The sequence below is a fragment of the Syngnathus floridae genome, chromosome 3 (genome assembly GCF_059516105.1).
Source record: "Syngnathus floridae isolate MCC-2025c chromosome 3, RoL_Sflo_1.0, whole genome shotgun sequence".
Taxonomy (NCBI): domain Eukaryota; kingdom Metazoa; phylum Chordata; class Actinopteri; order Syngnathiformes; family Syngnathidae; genus Syngnathus; species Syngnathus floridae.
The window spans coordinates 21,339,724-21,359,584 of NC_142415.1; the positions used below are offsets into that span (position 1 = coordinate 21,339,724).

General features: G+C 43.6%; 2 protein-coding genes, 1 long non-coding RNA gene and 1 pseudogene across 5 annotated transcripts; 2 read left to right on the forward strand and 2 right to left on the reverse strand.

Moving 5' to 3' along the window:
* Window positions 1-1,500: 1,500 nt before the first annotated feature.
* Window positions 1,501-4,853, forward strand: nr2e3 (nuclear receptor subfamily 2, group E, member 3). The gene is made up of 8 exons (XM_088371546.1): window positions 1,501-2,198; window positions 2,438-2,588; window positions 2,855-2,958; window positions 3,035-3,328; window positions 3,461-3,639; window positions 3,745-3,985; window positions 4,203-4,308; window positions 4,420-4,853. The coding sequence occupies exons 1-8, from the start codon at window positions 2,108-2,110 to the stop codon at window positions 4,550-4,552; spliced, it is 1,299 nt and encodes a 432-aa protein (XP_088227672.1). The 5' UTR covers window positions 1,501-2,107; the 3' UTR covers window positions 4,553-4,853.
* Window positions 2,135-6,449, reverse strand: LOC148401101 (uncharacterized). 2 transcript variants are annotated; one of them, XR_015857605.1, is made up of 3 exons: window positions 6,183-6,449; window positions 4,179-4,324; window positions 2,135-3,993 (listed from the first exon to the last, which is right to left on the reverse strand). It is a non-coding gene; the product is annotated as an uncharacterized LOC148401101 (long non-coding RNA). The 2 variants fall into 2 exon arrangements; XR_015857604.1 differs by lacking the exon at window positions 6,183-6,449 and adding an exon at window positions 5,249-5,418.
* On the forward strand, window positions 5,532-9,922 carry LOC148401102 (receptor for retinol uptake stra6-like). The gene is made up of 17 exons (XM_088371545.1): window positions 5,532-5,747; window positions 5,856-5,922; window positions 6,034-6,119; window positions 6,193-6,332; window positions 6,414-6,580; window positions 6,642-6,749; window positions 7,045-7,115; window positions 7,295-7,374; window positions 7,444-7,505; window positions 7,625-7,787; window positions 7,874-7,949; window positions 8,112-8,245; window positions 8,346-8,463; window positions 8,540-8,641; window positions 8,703-8,866; window positions 8,985-9,122; window positions 9,445-9,922. Exons 1-17 carry the CDS (start codon window positions 5,647-5,649, stop codon window positions 9,696-9,698), a joined length of 2,031 nt encoding a protein of 676 aa, XP_088227671.1. The 5' UTR covers window positions 5,532-5,646; the 3' UTR covers window positions 9,699-9,922.
* Window positions 9,782-13,729, reverse strand: LOC148401103 (immunoglobulin superfamily containing leucine-rich repeat protein 2 pseudogene; annotated as a pseudogene). The gene is made up of 2 exons (XR_015857603.1): window positions 13,593-13,729; window positions 9,782-12,978 (listed from the first exon to the last, which is right to left on the reverse strand). The product of XR_015857603.1 is annotated as an immunoglobulin superfamily containing leucine-rich repeat protein 2 pseudogene (transcript).
* Window positions 13,730-19,861: the final 6,132 nt, after the last annotated feature.

Here is a 19,861-nt window from a genome sequence, read left to right on the forward strand (position 1 = left end):
TTGCTGTTTTCAAAGTCGGCTATGAATCCTTCATCATTACATAACACCGCTCCTCTAATCATTCTTTGAATCCTAATATTAGACTGCTCTCATGCTAATCTATTTGTCTTGGCATAATCTATGGCCTGCGCATGTAAGCATGTCTTCACCTAAAACGCCAGATTATTATCCACACGCTGTCGGGACCTGTGTTTACCACAGAAACAAAATCATCCCCCAAAAAATATGCAAATGTATTTTTAAAAATAAGCACACCAACAGTATGACATCATCATGCTTATGATAAAGATATTTATTCTATAAATGCCCATTTGATATCCTCAAACAAACGATTACAAAGCTCATAATATTTGAAAGGTGATTTTAATGAATATTAAAGCAGTTCTTTGATCATTCATGAGAAGCCGTGGGGAGGATATTAAAAGGCATGGCCAGTAAATATTAGGTAAATTATTGCTGCATAATATATGACTCCAGAGACTCTATTTTGAAGATGGAAAAACTGCCGGAGAGAAATATGGCCTCTTTTAATTGCATGGACTGTGATTTGGTTGTCGGCTTTATTCTTATAGTCTCTGCTTTATGGAAACTTTGATCCAAAGTTACATCACGATTTGAAATTATGTACGTCGCTGCTGCTGTTTACAATCTTTTTTTTTTTTAAATCCCCAAACAAAGACTTGCACAAAAGATAGATTTTTGTTACCGTGCGGCATCTTTGGGAAAACATTTTCTTATATATTGTAGTGGGGCAAAAAATAACCCCCCCCCACCACCCTCCCCTCAAAACGTAAATAATTCCATATCCAGGTAATCAGTGTGCGATTAGGTGAATCCAAGCAGAAAGTCTTTAGAATTCTGACCTCCGAGGACTAATTAACCGGTAAATCTTACAAAGGTCACCAAAGTGGCAGCCAAGGATGAAAAGAGTAGTCACCATATGGCAAAAGATGCCCTCAACAAGTGTGTCTTCGCTGCTCTTTTAATCTTTTGAGCTAATTGTGTTCCCCCCCCCCCAGTCTCTTATTGACTGTGACTAGTGTTGGGGCAGACAAAATGTGGTCAAACCCTAATCTACTTAACTGCTTTCCACCTTGTTTTTGACATTTTTGTTTCTTTCCCATCCTTGTTGTTGTTGCAAAACGCTGACATTGACAAAAATTTGCTCTACCATGCGGGTTTATAAGTGATTTGAGCCATCAGCACAAACTTGACAAATTTAGACGGATTTCACGCGCGAACAGTCGGCTTTGCTGTCGATGAAAGCGGGATTTGAAGCGGCACCAATCAATCATTTGAAAGTCAACAAATATGGCGACCGCACACTTATTAATTTATTGCCTCCCGGGAATTTCATTCACAAAATGAAAAGTTCTGATGAGCTAATTAGTAGTTGCTTTGGACTGTGCACATTCCAACTCGAGAACATCCCTATGAGGTAAATTCACATCCAATTTTTATGAGTCCCCCCTGGAAGCAGGTGATATGCATTTTGTCCAAAATGGAAGTTAATCGGCAGCCCCTCAGCAAACACTCATTTAGAGGCAATCGCACAGATTAAATATATGACGTGTCTCACTCCAATTGAAGAGACGTGTAAATATCATTATATGAGTTCGTCCCCTCCCGGTTAAATGCGTGGACCGAAATGCAGTGATGCACCGACGAGATTTTAAAAAACTCTTCCAGAGGTCATCGCATTTTGTGCATCACCAATATTCGGGCAATGTGACTGATTGATCCACTAGATGAACAGTAAAGATTAAGAGGATGACAAATAAGCATGCTGCTTACACAGCACTTGGGGCTAATCCCCGGCACCCCCCCTCTCCCCTCCGCCCCCTGCCCCTCGGTTCTCTTTTGAGGAGGTGCCACCGAGGAGCCCCCACAGACAGTGACGGACATACAACCTGTGTGTAAGCTTGAGTTTGCATCTCCACACCAGAAGCTGCAGCCAGTTGAAAGACTCTGCAGGGGACTCAGGTTGCCATCTGGGAGCTGTAGCGGGCCCCCTTTTTTCTTCTCCGTGCTGGTGGATACCAGATACAGTTTCAGGATCGGGGACATTTATATCCCCTCCGTTCAAGAAAAAACAAAAATTTTGAAAATGATGGAGGCTCACCTGACAAAGATGTCCATGGCCCCGTCCTGTTCGCCCACCGAGTCGAGCGGGAGCGGCGGGATGGATGACAGCAGAGGTGAGAGCCATATTTCAGCTTTAGAAGCAACAGGTGTACCTCAAGGATTGTCGACTCATTTTATTTCATTGTTTGAATTAGTTTCAGTTTATTTAACTTATGTGTTACCAGTTATTCATTGAGAACTATCTAACGAAGCAATATTTTGTTACACTGACTCAAGTCACATCACAGATGGCAGTCCCATGGTGCATGAATGAATGCAACTGTACTAACCTCCTGGTGGGTTTGACCCTCAGCCAGGAGCCCGGCCCCCGGCAAAGCCCTCAGCCCAGCTCTGGTCTGCAAAGTATGCGGAGACACCAGCAGTGGAAAACACTACGGCATTTACGCCTGTAACGGCTGCAGTGGCTTCTTCAAACGCAGCGTGAGGAGGAGACTCATTTACAGGTAGGATTACAAAACAATATTTTTATTGCTAATAAAATTGGAAATTTTCTTACTTTTATGTGAATTAAACTTTTATAATGATTTGGGGATAAAAAGATAATTCATTCATTCATTGTAATTATTAGACACATATATGGCTATGTAAAATATAAACGCAATAATCCACATATTCCTAAAATAAAAATGCTATCTGCGAACAGCGGTCTTCAGAAAAGTAGAAAAATCTTTCTCGTTTTGCAAAAAATGATGTGGTTGTTGGTTTGCAGGTGTCAGGCGGGCACGGGTATGTGTCCAGTGGACAAAGCCCATCGCAACCAGTGCCAGGCGTGCCGTCTGAAAAAGTGCCTGCAGGCGGGCATGAATAAAGACGGTAAATGAGTTTGAGGAGCATGTGAACTTCTTGACGATTGAAACGTTGCAAGGTAATCAAACAAACTCTTCCATAGCTGTGCAGAATGAGCGGCAGCCCCGCAGCACAGCTCAGGTGCGTTTGGACTCCATCGATGTGGATCACGAGAAGGAGCACCTGGCTACCACACGGGAGCCCACCTGTTCCTCGTCCTCCTCTTCCTCGTCCTCCTCCTCGAGTGGCTCGGTCATCACGTGGCCCCACATCACCTCATCCGTTGCCATCACCTCCTCGGTGCCCCCGCAACGCTGCATCAGCCCGCACAACAACCACCGCTTCATGGCCAGCCTCATGACGGCCGAAACTTGCGCCAAGCTGGAGCCCGAGGATGGTGAGGAGAAATCACAGGAACATTGTTTAGGTTATGTTGCAATTCTGTGAGCATTAAAAATGGACCGAGAACTTAAAATGATACCGACATGGTCATCATCAGCAGACTGTAATATCTCCTACTTTATCCCAGTTGACGAGAACATTGACGTGACCAGCAATGAACCGGAGCGGGCGTCTTCGGAGTACCACATGGCACTTTACCCATCCACCTCAGAAAATATCTACGAGACTTCGGCGAGACTTCTCTTTGTATCGGTCAAGTGGGCCAAGAACCTGCCAGTATTTTCCAACCTGCCCTTCAGAGACCAGGTGTGACTTCCCGCATATTGCCCAAGCTTAGTCACGATCACTGATGCTCTGCGAGTTTGAAATCGGAAGGGTGAATCATTGTCTGTTTGGGTTTTACCTTTTCAGGTGATCCTACTCGAGGAAGCATGGAGCGAGCTCTTCCTCTTGTGTGCAATCCAGTGGTCCCTGCCGCTGGACAGCTGCCCCCTGCTCTCCTTGCCAGACCTGTGCCCGGGTATGCAGGGCAAGACCAGCTACACCAGCCTGGACCTGAGACTCCTCCAGGAGGTCTTTAGCCGCTTTAAGTCCCTCGCCGTCGACCCCACGGAGTTCGCTTGCCTCAAGGCCATTGTGCTCTTTAAGCCTGGTGAGGAACTGCAGAATTTGTTTTTCCCAGTGAAATAAAATAATTTAGTATTAAAATTGATGAATGGGGTGTTCAAAGTAAGACCATTAAGAAATAATTTCTAAAATAAAGCTTTTTACTAGTTTTTTTAAGCCAAAAACGAATTTCTCATTTAGGTGAATTTAAGAAGTACATTTTAAAAAATCTCACTCACACGACTCCTTCTTGCTGTCCTCAGAGACCCGTGGTCTAAAAGATCCAGAACAAGTGGAGAACCTTCAGGATCAGTCGCACGTAATGCTGGGACAACATATCCGCTCACATTACCCCAGTCAAGCGGCCAGGTAACATCTTGGCTCTCTTTTTAATATAATAGAAAAAACATGAAAATGGAATGACTAAATGTGAATGTCACAAAAGTGTGTAGCAAAGATACCCATTTATTTTTTCTTCAGGTTTGGAAAGCTGCTGCTACTTCTGCCGTCGTTACGTTTTGTGAACTCGGAGCGCATCGAGCTGCTGTTCTTTCACAGAACCATCGGAAACACTCCCATGGAGAAACTACTTTGCGACATGTTTAAAAACTGATTCTGTTGGCGAAAAACGTGTGCAGTCTTCATTTTATGACCAGTATTGGCAGATTGCTGCTTTTGTTAAAGCTTTTAAGGTTAAATTTAAGGTCACTGTTTGTTCTTGCCACGCCAGGTAATTCAGTTTCGTCTTGCTTGTATATTATTTTTGTGTCAAGCGGCTCGTTTGCAAATATTTCTCAGTTCTCTTCTTCCATGGATGATTTGTTTGCCGGGTTGATAGATGGACTGTATATTAAATATTGGTGTGAGTGTGTATTCAAGTTGTCCTGCCTTGATAAAGAAACAGAATCATTTTCCATTTTGTTGGGCTTGTGAAATAAATAATATCAGCTCATGATAAATCAAAATAGCTCTCTCTGTCCATCACAGACAAGCAACAACCACACCAAAATTAATTTTTCCGATAAACAACAGCACTATTTCCACACTATTTCGAAAAGAATCAATCTAATCTGTAATTTAAGAGTTAAACTTTTCTTCCAAGGCAAACAAACGTTCCCTTTGTTTAGACCCGAGATGGGATTAGTCTCGTCAATAACAGGCAGAACAAGGATGAAAGTTAATTCCACATAGCAGCATGAAAATGACATTAACCACTTTTAACGCTAAATCACATGTCCAAGATATTATAAGTTGTTTAGGTGGTGTTATATTTGATTTTTGTCAAAAAGTATAACAAGGAATAACAAACCTTCTCGCGTCAGTAATGCAACCCCAAAAGGTTTTTAAATGCCTTTGGACGCCGTTAGCTTGCGGCAAAACAATACGTGAAGTTCTTCAACCCATCTCAACATAGTTTCTTGCCATTTTTTTCCACAAAATCAGCTAATGCCAATGCGTAAATATGCAAGTTCGGTGTGAGTTTGGTCGACGAGATGGATGAAGTGGTTAATCAGGGTTCACCTTAGGTCAAAATGTTCTTCTACTTTTTCCACGCCCCCCATGTGCAGCAGCTAATCTACTGTGTTTAATTCTTAACGCTTGCTGGAATGCATTGGGTCGCAACATCGCATCAACGGATCTGACCCGCTCAATTGAAAGCGGAACGGGAGCTTTATTGGTCCTGGTGGACTTCACCAAGCAGGCGCAATGAACCACAGCAAGGATGAATTTCAACCTTTTGAATATTCCTACTATGATTATTCAGACTGGTATTCTAATAACCCAGAGCCTACAAAACCTCCCAAAGAGTAAGTACCACCGTCCCTGAGATAGAAGTCGGAAAATTCTCTTTGGCTTTTTTCCAATAATATTCGGAATACATTTTGATCAACATCAGTTCCAATTTTCTTCCACAGAGTCATTTTACCGTGTGACCCAACAGCCAATGATGCAATTTTTCACATATGCATACTCTCGGCATCTGTAAGTTATGGCCAATCTGGCAACAATATTACTCATCAACTGATTTAAACTAAAAAAAGTGAAGCCAAAGTGGAAACACCAGAATCTGTTAACATGTCCTCCTGATTCTAGCTGGTGATTCTGCTAATTCTAGCAGTTCTAAGCAGGAGAAATAAACTCTGCCAGGGATTCACAAGAGGATCGTCCAGTATCTTGAGGTGAGCTCCGCAGTGGTTGATATCTGATTCCCGATAACGTTTACGTGACATGGGCTGCCGTACCATCTCGTAGTCCGACCAACTTCCTGGACCAGACACAGAGCAAAGGTGTGGCGATGGCTGTCTTTGGACTTCTGTTCAGCAAGCTGGCCATGCTGGTGATTGCGCCCGATCCATTGCCCTTCTCCAAGGACACCCCGGCTGAAATCAAAGGTGCACAGAAACATCAAAATCTCAAGGGGACAATCATGAAACAAGAAAGGATACATTGATTTAATCTCCATATTTGTTCAGAGTTCATGAAGATAACAGCCATCTTCTACTATCCGGTTCTCTACTACCCTCTGATGGTTTGTAGCACTCTACAGCATAAGGCCGGTTATGTGTTTGGGGTTTTACTCTCCGGCAGCCATTTTGGTATCCAGTTGTGGCAAAAGTTGGACTGCCCAAAAACTCCAGAGGTAATTTGTATTCAGTATATTTGTTTATGTTCAACATCTGATCAGTTTGTTTCTTTTCCAGCTGTATAAGTTCTACTCTTTGCTAGCGACTTTGCCTCAGCTAGCTTGCCTGGCGTATCTTTGCGTCCAGTTTGCTTTGCTGTTTATCAGAGGAACAAAGACTGAAGAGGTGAGATGTTTGTCTCAAATTTCACCTTCTCTTTTTCTAACAATGAGCTAGAAGGGACATAAAACACAACGCTGAACAACATGTATTTGTGCAACGTTAGGCAACACGTTCATGATTAGAATAAAGAGCTTTTTGCGAACATAACTCTGCATCTTTGAGCGGATTATCCAAGACCTCTGATGTTTTTTTTTTTTCTTCCTCACATGTGCTAAGAATATCAATACAAGGTTTTGTTTCAACATCAAATTTTGCTGATAGGATAATAGAATATTGTTTTGAATGATTTCTCTTCCAGGACCTAGATAGCTGTTACTACAGTGACTATGTAAAAGGTCTTCTCAAAAAGAAGAAACCGCCAGCAATCAGGTAAATGGAAATCATTTTTGCTGGTTCGGCATTTTAGTGACCCAAATGTGATTTCGCCATTTGAAGGCAGAATGGACGTTTCAAGGGCCAAATAAGACCAGCTGTTCTTAAATTCACTACATTGCTGGTTAAAAACTTGGAAAGCTGTGATTAATTATTATTATTTTTCAACTTTGTAGCACTTCCTCGTCTGACAAAGCAACACTGGTGAGGAGACTGCTGGATGTGGCTAAGAGTTATATTTATATCCCAGAAAAAGGTGTGCACCCTTCACTTCAGAGATACTGCAACATTTTATTGAACTCATTTGTTATTATCTTGCTTTCAGTGTTTCGTTTTCCTCTAAAATTGGCTGTATCAGTCTTTGTGGCTTTGGTGGCCATCTACCATGTGAGTGAGCTAACATCCTGACACATTTTATGACCATGTACTCAAATGATTAAGTTCTCTATAATGTTTCTTTGTGTTAAAAGTCCGTTTGCCTTACAGTAGAGCATTTTGTCTTTCAGACAGCCCTTTTATTAGTTGTATTGGTTGTCCCAACTCTTCATATTGTCCGTGCCGGTATTGATGAGAACATCGCCTTCCTCTTACTGGGATTTGGGATTATCCTCTCTGATGATAGAATGGAAGTTGTCAAAATTGTCACTTTCTACACATGGCTGCTGGAAGGTTTGGGACATTCTAATGAAATTACATCTTGATTGCTAGAGGTAATGAATTACGTTTTGATCATTCCTGTGTGGTTTTTTTTTCAGTCTGCTACCTCTGTGCAATGACCCTGTCTTGCATGGTCAGTCTGGTCATGCTCATGAGGACCATGGTGCTTCACAGGTAGTACATTTCTAATCTACCAAGAAATTATTGTGTTGTATCCATTAATGGGAAAATGAAGCTTCAAATTTGCTTCATGAACCAGTAAATAATCGGGTTTGTGAAATGGTCTCAATGGTTGAATGGTTATGTAGAAAGTGGTCCTTGTTCTCTGTGTTTAAGGTCCAACCTGAGGGGACTGTACAAGGGAGACATTTACAACCTCTACAAGAGCCAGAAGAACCTCCGTCCATCGAAATCTGGTGTTGTCTGTTGGATGGGCTTGACTGGATACCAAGCTGCAGTTGTCTGTCTGGGTAAAGCCAAAAAAAATTAAAAATGAATTATGAATTATTTGGTAATAAAAAAATGTGCAAAAGAGAAAATATACGTTTTTGTTCTGTGCTATCCTGGCAGGTATGGTGATCCAGACTGTGGTGTTTTTCATCTGCTTCTTGTTCCTGGTCTTCCTTATTATCATCCCCATCTTCCACGGACGTAACCTAATGGCCTTTGAGATTGCTGGCAAGGCTTGGTCAGTCAGCCAACATTGATGCATTGTTTTCATTCTGAAAAGGCAAATCATTTTTCACCTATGTGCGATGCGTCAGGCCTGCGTGGGTCACAATCACCTTGATCACGGTGCTTCAGCACGTCGTTGCCAAATTTGCCTTTGTCAAAAAAGACGCCGGCACCAGAGACTTAAATAACAGGTATGTCGTTCGTTTGTAGAAATCCTCATGGGACCAGTTTTAAATCGTACTCAATTTCCAGGGAGAGTTTGTTCCTTCTGACGTACCTGCTGTTCCTCATCAACACCGTGGTGGGGCTGATAGTGGCCATATGGCGAATGGTCATCACGGCGTTGTATAACATTTTGCATCTCGGCCGTGTCGACATCAGTCTACTGCACCGTACTGCCGAATCCTACGACCCAGGTGAAGTAGAAAGACTGGAAAGAACAGTCAGGACAAACAACACAGCACAATTAGTAGATAAAGCTTGAAGATATTCATGTCATTGATCAGTGCCCTTGTGTCTTTTGACCCCATCCAGCATATCACTACTACACACACTTTCTGAAGGTAGAGGTAAGCCAGACACATCCGGTGATGAAAGCTTTCTGCGGGCTACTGTTGGACTTAATGGTCGAAGGTGGCCGAGTGGGCCAGAAAATACGAGAAGCTGAGGAAGGTATAATAACACGGACACCATTGGCAATATTCATGCCCGTATTGAGTATCGCATTTTCCGCACTATAAGGCGCACCGGATTATAAGGCGCGCCTTCAATGAATGGCCCATTTTAAAACTTTGTCCATATATATGATATATACATTTGGCCCGCGGGCCTGACTTTGGACACGCCTGCTGTAGTGGCTCAATATTGGTCCATATATAAGGCGCACCTGATTATAAGGCGCACTGTCGGCTTTTGAGAAAATTGGAGGTTTTTAGGTGCGCCTTATAGTGCGGAAAATACCGTATATGCAACATAACGCTAAATGACTTTGCAGGGATCCAAGAGAGCTCGCAAAGCAAGCCGACTAGCAGTCGTAGGATTCGTTCTCGCTGGCAGCTGGTGTACACGCTGGTCAACAATCCCTCCCTGCTGGGCTCCAGGAAGCACTTCCAGACAACACAGAGTTTGGAGAGCGTCCTCAACGGCAGCCCAAAGCGTAGCAAGCAGACAAGCAGCAAGAGGGAAGCAGTCAAGACGCCGTCCGCTGAGCCCGTTCCTCCCAGTGAGAAGCAAGATAAATCTGATTGAGAATTTCTTACAAGCATCAAGATTGATTTACTAAAACCGTACATGTTATTATTGTCACAACAAGTTGAAGTAAGCTAGCAATGCACAGCTCTGTAATTTTTCTTTGCTACATTGTACAAGTATACATTTTAGGTAACATCGTTCCATCATTTAGATGAAGTACTACAGTATCGATGTACTTTTTTTCCGTCTATTGTTGCAATAAACCGATTTGATGCACCAAGTATCTAGAATTTTTTTTTTGTCCTGCTAGTGCAGGCCTGTGGTGGTTCCATATTGACATGCACATATATTGATCGGGACTGATCAATTGCAGCATGACAACAGGATGAATGAGGTCAGAGTTCCACTTTTGGAAAAACACGCCATGTTAAAACAAAGTAGTTCAAAGTACAATATCACATTTGCAAGCTTGTCACAAAGTTGGGACGGCACAGTATGTAAGCAGCAGATAGAATCTTGATTATTGACGAAAAAGCTAACACGTGTTTCAAAAGCAATCAATGTTCAACTTACACCGAGATAGTGAAAGAACTTGCGTCGAAACACAAGTTTTAAATGCCAGAATGCACAATAGAAAAGAGACAGTAAGAAAAAAACAATAGATTGAAGAAGGGTTGGTTTTACAGCTATGTTCATAAAAAAAAATCGCAGTATGTTTTTGTATTTGACGACACATTCTATCAAAAACAAAACTAAAAATTGTGGATGTCAGCAAAAAATTAAGTTCGAAGACATTGTCAAAACACAGAACTGATTGTAGAAGTTTTATGCTATGAAATCACTGAATATAATACCCAACCCCTTGCCCCCCCTAAGGAAAATATATTCTAGCTCCGCCACTGCATTGTCTTTTTTCCTGCGAGCTAATTATTTGCTACATATTTGCAATTTTCAATCTTTATTGCTACCCAAATAATGATGTCTCTTAGCAAGTTAGCAATGACAACCGCTGTTATAATACACCAATTTTTTTTTTAATCAGATGTCTCATACCTCATCACCTACCCTACGATTATTGAACTGTATTGTTTGCTACATTCACCAAACACTGCCGATTGTCTAATGAGTGAGTGAGTGAGTTAGCTAGTTGCTCGCTTGGTAACTTGACGAATGTCTTGGTCCTTCACTTGAGACTGGAGCACATTCACATAAGACTAACGTCGCTGACATCACTGGCACAAAGTGAAACAAAAGCAGCATAGTATTTGACCAAGTGCACTTGTTGCGAGTATTTCTAGTCGCTTGCGATATTGACAGCTTCGGCCCCCAAAGGGAGTCTGTCGCTGAAGTCCGATCCGACCTCGCATTCGTCCAAATTCCCTCTCGACTGAGACAAAGTGCCAGTCTCGGTCATGATGCTGTCTTCCGTATCCGCCTCCTTCTCTCCGTCCAGACTCTCTGTGGACCCGTCGTCCTCATCCAGTCGCTGGGCGTTTATATTCTTCGGCGATTCAGTCAGTGGTGGGATGTTGATGTTGGTGGCCCGGCTCCTCTCCATTTGGTATTGGTCTCTAGCCTTTAGGATCAACTTGTAGGTCTTGCTGCGGTATTTGTGCACCAAGTGGAAGCACATGGCTCCTAGAAGAGGAACCGTGGACACAGTCAGAAGGCAGATGCTGACTGAGATGATGATGATCAGATTGGGGACTTTCTTTTTGGTGGCGAAGAGGACTTGGACCTCACAGTCTTCCCCCTTGTAGGTCAAACAGAGGGAGTAGTTGGTGCCAGGCCGCAAATCGCTGAGGAGGTACGTTCCCAGACCTTCTTTAACCGGCGACCACAGCACAGGTGAGTGTTTGTGGTTGGCGGTGACACACAAATGGAGTCCCGGTGAAGCGATTCTTTCATCGGGATTTCCTGTGCCGTTTCGGGGACTTTCCGAAGCTGCCGCAAAGGCGATGCTTCGGTTTGCCCGTCTAGGGATAAGAAGGGGGTCCAGTCGTATGGTCGCCTCGGTTTCTGACACCCAAAGTGCGATGACGCCAAAGTCAAACATGTAATGATTTGTGTCATGCAAGCTAGCATTCAAGGAATGACTGGAGATGTGCAATTTTTTGGCGTTCAGTCCACATTTAGATGAACCGGTTAACCTTTTAAAAGATTGAGGTTTGGCTTCCGTGGTAGGCAAATCCGGGTTAGAGACAGAATCCAAATGAGATATTTCAGTCACGGACAGCATCGGTTGTTGTGTTGCGTTGTCAAGACCAGGCGTGATCTCGCCCTGTGCAGATGTTTCTTCTGATGAAGGCGCCACGTTGACGGAAAGGGAATCTACTGCGGTGCCAAATTCATTGGAGGCGGAGCAGCTGTAGTTGCCTCCAGCCGCTGCGTTGAGGTGTGAGATGATGAGGGTTCCGTTATTAAAGATCCGCACGGAATGATTGGGCAATAAGGACCTTTCACTCGAATGATCCTCTGTAGAAGTCAGGTCCAGTTCTTGCGCTTGACTACGTAGACGCCACGTGACCAATGGTTTTGGATTCCCGTCATACTCGCAATGTAAGACCAAAGTATCGCCCTCGTACAAAGTCGTGTCGTCGATATTTGGTTCGGTCCGTATTGTGACTTTTGGTTGTGGGCATTTGAGATCAGGCAAGTTTATTATTGTTTCTCCTTGAAGTGTGATTGGAGTGGCACAAGTGATCAAGTTCTGGTCAGGGATGGAGATGGTCGTTGTTGAGAGCCAATCTCTAAACCAGTTGATGGAACAAGTGCATGCAAAAGGATTGTTGAAGATCTGTAAATGGGACAAGGACATCAGAGAACCAAATGTTCCCTCAGCTATAGTTAAGAACTTGTTATTGTTAAGACGAAGAGACTTCAAGTTCTGGAGATAAATGAAGGCATCTCTGGGCAGACTGACCAACTCGTTGTGGTTCATCTTAAGTAACTGCAAGCCAGTGAGATCCTGCAGATCCCTCCATGGGAAACTGATGATTTTATTATGGCTGATGTCCAAGTTACGGAGAAGAACCATGGGCGTGAGGCTTCCTGGCTCGACGGAGACAATTTCATTGTGGCCCATCCATAGCGACATCATCTGGGTGACGTTGTTAAAAATGCCGTGCGGTACCAAACGGATCTTGTTTGCTGAGAAACTAACAACGTTGACAGTAGGAGGCAAGCCTGTTGGGATTTCTATCAAGTCTTTGTTGGCGCATTCGGCAATCAAACGCCCATATTTGATTGAGCATGCGCAAACCGTCGGACATCCGAGTGAGGCACCGACGAGTGTGGAAATCACCAACGTTAAGAGCAGGACAGCCATTTTCAGCTCCTGTAAAACAAAGACAACCTTTTAGTCAATCGAGACGTGAATCGGTATTAATCAAGCTTAGTTCGGAGTCATTTCATGCCAACGTGACATCTTATTAAGAAGAAAGGATGAGAACGACGCAGTAGCTGTGTCACTGCTGCACGTGGATATATATAGAGCAGATGATTCGGTCCATACAGGGCATTGAGAAGGGCATCCCGTGCAGCTATACAATGTATGCTGTCAGTATTGTGGTATGTCCATACCAACATCAGGAGGACACAACAAAAGAGAAGGTCCCAAATAGTCTGACTGGAAAACAATACAAGTGTTTGAAGGCAAGTCTCGTTTATGGTCATGCATGTGTTGAAATGACAAACATTTCGGGAAGAATCTGGTCGTGACGCAATAGCCTCCTCAGATGCGCGTCCTTGCGCAGGGAGGCAGCTGCACGGCAGATGTTTTGGAAAAAAAAAATAAAAAAGGGATCATCAGCTGCATGCCTGAGCGTCCGGTTGCTTTTCACCTCAGCAAGGCAGCAATCATCTAAACTATGAATGAGCATTCCGAGACAATCACGATGGCCGTCGGACTGATGATGGTCGATTAGAAGCAAAGATGTTTTTCTATCTTACCTGCCTCCGTTTGTTCAGACGAGAGATCTGCCGACGTTTCTTCCAGTCCAGACAACACCTGAATATTCCAAGTTGGAAGGCTGACGATGAAATCACGTCTTGCTGTTTTCTGCCGGCAGTTCGATCCCCCCCATACTCCCCCCGTCGCCAACGAGGCAGATACATCGACGCCCCCCCCCCCTTAAAAATAAAAAAAACAAAAATCTTAAAGCCAAATCGACCTCATTGTCATTTGAAAAAATGTGACGACGCTTCATATTATCCATCACCATTAAGATGTAAAGTTTTTCTATATTTTAAAAAATATTGTTACATTTTGGCATAGTTAGAGAAAATTCCTTATGTGCCGAGAACTCTTATTAAGTATTTATATTATGCTTTATTTTTATGATCAATATATACAATAGGAAAAAAAGGTCAGTCCAAATATTTTTTGTGAGCTATTTTTTTAATTAAAATTGTTTGGTTACTAAAGAATGGAAAGTGGACCAATTTGCTCCCATTGCTGCGTTCCCACAGGACCAATAGTGACCTCAGCACATTAAAACCAGTATTACAACTGCATCATTGGGAGGAAAAATAATACTTAACTATAAGTTGCACATGATTAAAATGTAGTGAACCGATGTAATTTTCCCCCTTGACCTAAAAAATATTTAACCATGGTAGTTGAACACATTTTTATCATGTGCAACCGATGCCTGAATTAGGAAAGAATAACAAAAGAATCCAAAGGATTTTTTTTTTGTGCTGCCTCCAAATGTAATGAGCAAGATTTTCCACTAGATAGCAGTAAAAGCTTTGTTTGCTTGTGAGTATTTTTATTCTTTTATTTTTATGGGACTCTTCTCCTTGACCTTTATACTTGTTAGCTCAACTTTTGTCTTTAACGAAACGTCATAAAACAAAGAAATATACACACCTGGAGAATTTTAGATATCGGTTTGCATATGTTATCATATATCATAATATTTGCAAACATTTGTGACTAGAAAATAGCTGACCTTTGATTTCACAGCACACAAGCTTTCTCTAAATCTCTGCCTATTGTCTTTCTATTGCCATCAGGAATTAACAACCATAAAAATGGAGACACTTTATTCCTTTGTAAGTGCCCAAGTGGATCACATCATTGGGGGCTCAAAGAAAATTCTTCCCCCCACTGAAAAGGAGCACTGGCAGTCAAGTCAGTGATGTTATGTCAGCGTTGATGAAAGCTGGCTTCCGCTGACACGGCCCTGCATGACAGAACACTGAAAGATTGATGAGCAACAGCGCTTTTGCAGCATCTAAGGAAGACTTCTCCTCCTTTAACACATTCAAACTTGCTACAAAGGCATCTAAAAAAAAAAAAAAAAACAGCAGTCATGTGCCACTTTGCTTCGGAATCCAGCCGAGGCAAAATTTAATCAAGTCATCTTCCATTTTTCACCCAGCTGGAAAATTAAAGAGATCACATGTGTCAATGGAAATTGCACAAAGGCGTATCCCGATCCCCACCATCTCCCCTCCTGTGTGCTCCATCCATTTTTCCCGGTAACGTACACCCCTCACTAGAGGATAGCAATGAGATTTCAGCAGTAATGCGGTTCTATTGCTCCTCCCGTGATGCCCTGCGGTATCACTGACTCTCACAGTGCACTATGGAGAGCTTGGAGAGCTTTGGAGAGCCTCATTTACCTCCATAATCTCCCACAGTCATTGACATGCTGGCATAGTGGAAGACACTCGTGCACACAATCTACGGCGAGCGAGGCGGGACACGTGTAAAGAGTCCTAAAAGCTGGATGAGTGGAGGCAGAATTAACATAATGAAGACACTGCATTATGCAAATATGTAATGGTTGCTCTTTCTGAATTGGATCAGGCTTTATGATGAAGCAACAGAGAGTTCAATCTCGGTGCATTTAATACCGTGACCTCGTCTTGGAATATGGCTCGGTTTGCGCGGGGATGATAAACTCCTTAGCTTGTCGTGGTGATTGTCATCGTTCAGGCCGAGAGACAATACGACGGTGAAACGGCGTCGGATTAGATGAGCGCGGGATGTTGAGCCATTACGTTGGCGGGGTTATAGAAGGATTGGCTGGATGCCCATGGAGTGATTTGACCGGCAATGACGTATTTCATTTCAAATCCAAAGTGGTCTTTTTTGGAGACGTTTGCCTTCTTGTGGAAGAATAACGATCGTCAGCAAGGTCGGACGTTTGGAAATAAACAAGAAGAAATCCTGTTATGTTGGGTAAGGTGGAGTGAGGGTGTCTAGCGGTAACACACATGCGCACGGACACGCACACAAAATCACGGCCTTGGCTTTGTTCTAAAGCTCTTTTTTAGAGTTACACAGGCTCCATTTACTCCTGATTGCCTGTGACTGGTGACCTTTGAACCCAATCCACACAGGTACAACGGGAGGAGCCATCAATGCCTGGCAGCAGTTTCTTTTTAATACCTATAGCCTGCTGGATAAATGATGCCCTTGGTGGACACACAAGTGCAAAGTGAAACACAAACATTGGAGACAAGACAGAAAAGGAGCAAATTCAATCTTTTTTACAGGCCCATTTATCATGAATTGATTACACTTCTGAAATGATCGCTTTGTCTCTGTGGGTTTTTTTTCCAAATGAACTCTCCATCCCGACTGTTTGCCATGATTGTGTAATTTTCAAGGACTATAGAGTTTGTTGTATACATACATTGTTTTTAATCTGCTGTATGTATCTGTCTGGGTGAGCAACTGGTGGCCCACGGGCCGCATGTGGACCGGGACCACTTTATGAGTAGCCCCTAAGTGTTTCTTTAGCTTGCTACAACTCTTGCATTGGAGCTCATCACAATGTTCAAATGTACAAGGTCGGTACATCCATGCACAGATTTATTCGGTCTGAAGTAATTACGTTTTTCGAGGTTTCATGTTTGATACGTCGGGACATGCTGTTCGTACTCTAAACCTCTTCCTTCTCTTCACCTCATCTCTTGTTAGCGACTTAGTTGGGCTTCCAAACACCCGGGACAGCACCGGCTGACCTCCTCACAACCTCCCGCGGCACATAAATGTATTCATCTCATCGTCCCCGGCCAAAGAGGTCGCAGCCTTATCGTGTCCCGTGCTGTTGCTGTCAGCTCGGCAGCCACGAGTCATAACTTGTAAGAGCTAGCGAGAGTGCAGAGCGGTCAGAGGACGGAGGAAAAAGAGAGCAGAGGGGAACAAAGAGGGGAAGACGAAAGAGGATTAGTGTCAAGGGGGAGGGAAAAAAGTTCGATGGAGGTATAGGTGAAAGCTTCAATGGGTGGGTGGGGGGGGGGTTGTGATGTAAGGCCTCTTCCTGCCACGGGAGGTGTTTTACATTGGAGCCGTCACATGCTTCCACCAGACTCTGCTTAATTAAGCACATCAGTTCCTTAATGTGATCACTTTTAATTAAAAGGGAATTTAATCGGGAGCGGTAACACGAGGCTAGTCGCGGTGACAGTCGAGGGAGGGATGTGAGGAGGTCACGCCACAGCAGGCAGGTGTGCGTGTGTTGTGCGCCCCGAGCAAAAGCAGCCTGGTTTCCCTCACTTCAAATTTGTGGCTGCGTCTAATTAATATGGATGAAGCATTAAGCCTTTTGGACTCCGGTGCCTCTCATTTCATGACTATTAATGATTTTAATGAACTGGGCTAATAAGGCCGTTTTTCTCCGTTGAGCTCGAGAAGGGCTGTCCAAGACACGCCAGGGTCACGAGGACGGGCTCTCCCCGCCCGCCTTCACTTGGGAAATTAAAACAGCTCTCACAAAACCATTAACGTCATTGTGTCTCTGCACTCATCAGCTGTGAGCGTGTTTAGAATGGAGGAATGCAAGGCAGGCACAAATCACGTGGCCCACCCGATGTCGTGTTTAGCAATGCATGCTGAAGCTATCGATTTGTATCAATAGGCCATTGCCGACAACACTCGCTAATGTCTACATTTGACGGGGACACATCACGGAAAATTGACTTTGAAATTGCTTGTATACAAATTCTTGGCTCTCTGGAGTGGCTGCCACCCTTCAAGTGTGAAATTAAACAACCGTGTAAATCTTTTGCTTCAACGTGCATTTCTGTTATTGTGTCTGCGAGTGAGGCATTACGCATTGTTGCACTTTTGTGCTGTTACGTAAAGCCTAATTCACATAATGGAGTTTCTCTGCCTAGATAGGTTGGCTGAAGATCTCGAGACACTTTCGAGCAACTGCCAGAGTGTGTCCGTGATCTGTTTTGCATTTTATGGCCGGCGCGACTTATACTCCGGGGCGACTTATAGTCCAGAAAATACGATAACATTATAAACCAACACACACTGATAGGAAGCCATTGATTCTGGCTACTACAAAACAGGCTGTCGAACTTGCATCCACCAATCACGGCCTGACCAGAACTGAGCCCGGGGCAGACACATCCTTGACTTCACTCTCACATCATCCCTTTCTTGGTTTTCCTGACTGGCAAGTTCACACCGTCGGCCTTGCGTGAAGAGATTTACAGCATTGCGTGGCTATCTGTTACCGCATGACGTTCGGGCTCCTTCACCTTCTTCAGCTTGTTGCTTTGTATTTTAAATGCGCCATTTGCATTCATGAAGGTATTTACATGCATTGGCGAGCCGCAGCCTACGTATTCTACTCTACGTATTCTAATCTGTGATCGTAAAGGACTTAAAGGTGAAGGCTTTTTCTTTTTGCAGTGGCCGTAGTTTGACGGATCATTTTTCTTTCCGTTGTTGTGATTTGTTAGTTGTTGAAAATGAAAGCACGAGAATTCGCTTGTCAGGTTTGATAGAAGTGAACCAAAGTTCAGGTAGCATTTAGCAGCAGAGCCCGTCGACATCCTCCTGAGACGATTGACACGTTCACGAGGACTCCAACTGACTGAGGCCAGTCATTAAAATATCTTTTAAATGTCTTCTCCGCTTTAGAGGAGCGCAGGTTAAATGTTTGCCAATTAGCATCCAAAAGTCAACACGTAACGGCGCTGGAAGCTCCTGACACCGCCGAACTGGCAGCCCTGCACTTGACAGTGAGTGAATGAGTGTAATAACAGCGCTGAAACATTACAGGCGGCGAAATGTCTCCAGCCTACTGGCATTTAGCGGCGAGCTCCTCTGTATGCCGGAGACGTGTCTGGTCTCCTCGAACCCTTTGGCTGCTCATATTGCGCTCCTCGTTTTGATGGGTGAGGGAGTCAAGCCAATACGTGCCCGCTAGCTTTTACAGCTATTTTTATTACAGTAACTCATTTGTCCCTTTGACCGCACGACAATACGCGGTTAGCTCAGGTGTCTGCGGGTTCTAACCGAGGCAGAACTGCCTCATGCTGGCAAAAGTATTTTATTTGGGCTTTATTGGATCCCGCAGTGACACGCTCATTATTTTTCTATGCTTCTAAAGACTGATTGCCTCTTTTTTAATTAAGCAAGATTGTTAATTAGGTTTCGGGTATACAAACAGCCTGTCGAGGTAATAAAGTAAAGGGATTGCTTTGTGAAGAAAGTGTGTGGAGAGAGGCGGTGGAGACGGATGGTAGTTTTGTTTGTCTGTTGTTACACAGCTCAAGACAAATCAAAATGAAAAGGAAATCTTTGCCACCAGGCAAATATTTTGTTCATATTACTCTCAGCTGACATCCTATTTTGGTGTCGTCCCTGTCAGACATTAGCCTCATCACATTCTGCCTCACAATGAGGACGTGCCCCCGAACGGCAACGGCATGCCGTCACGCAAATGGAAGGACAGAAGCTATCCATTTCCACGTGATGCTTTGTGCGCTTGCATCTTTTAGCGGGGTAATTTGCAGCGTGCGCGTCAATACATCATAGGCCCGTCTAAATTGAGCTTTGGAGCACAAAGGGAAGGGCAAACAAGATGGACACAGAAATCAATCTCGCCCGCCGATAACGCAAAGCGAACGCACACGCTGGCTGGCTGGCACTCGGGGAGTTGACAAGCAGTCTGCCTATCTGCCTGCCACGAGAAACAATCATTTCTGACATGTCGTACATAAGGAAGATAAGGCTGCTTAGGCTCAAAAATGCAATGTGATTGGACGGGAGGAAAACAAAGGCACTAATATATATAACATAAAAATGTGTGATTTTGCACACGGCACTTTTGCTGCCTTTCAAACAGTCTTGATTAAACATGGCAACTATTCCCAACCTTAATTGGCACACAACCAAACAAAAATGTCTCAAAAGATTTGGTCTTACATTACTGATGGTTCTTGGAATATAAACCCAATAA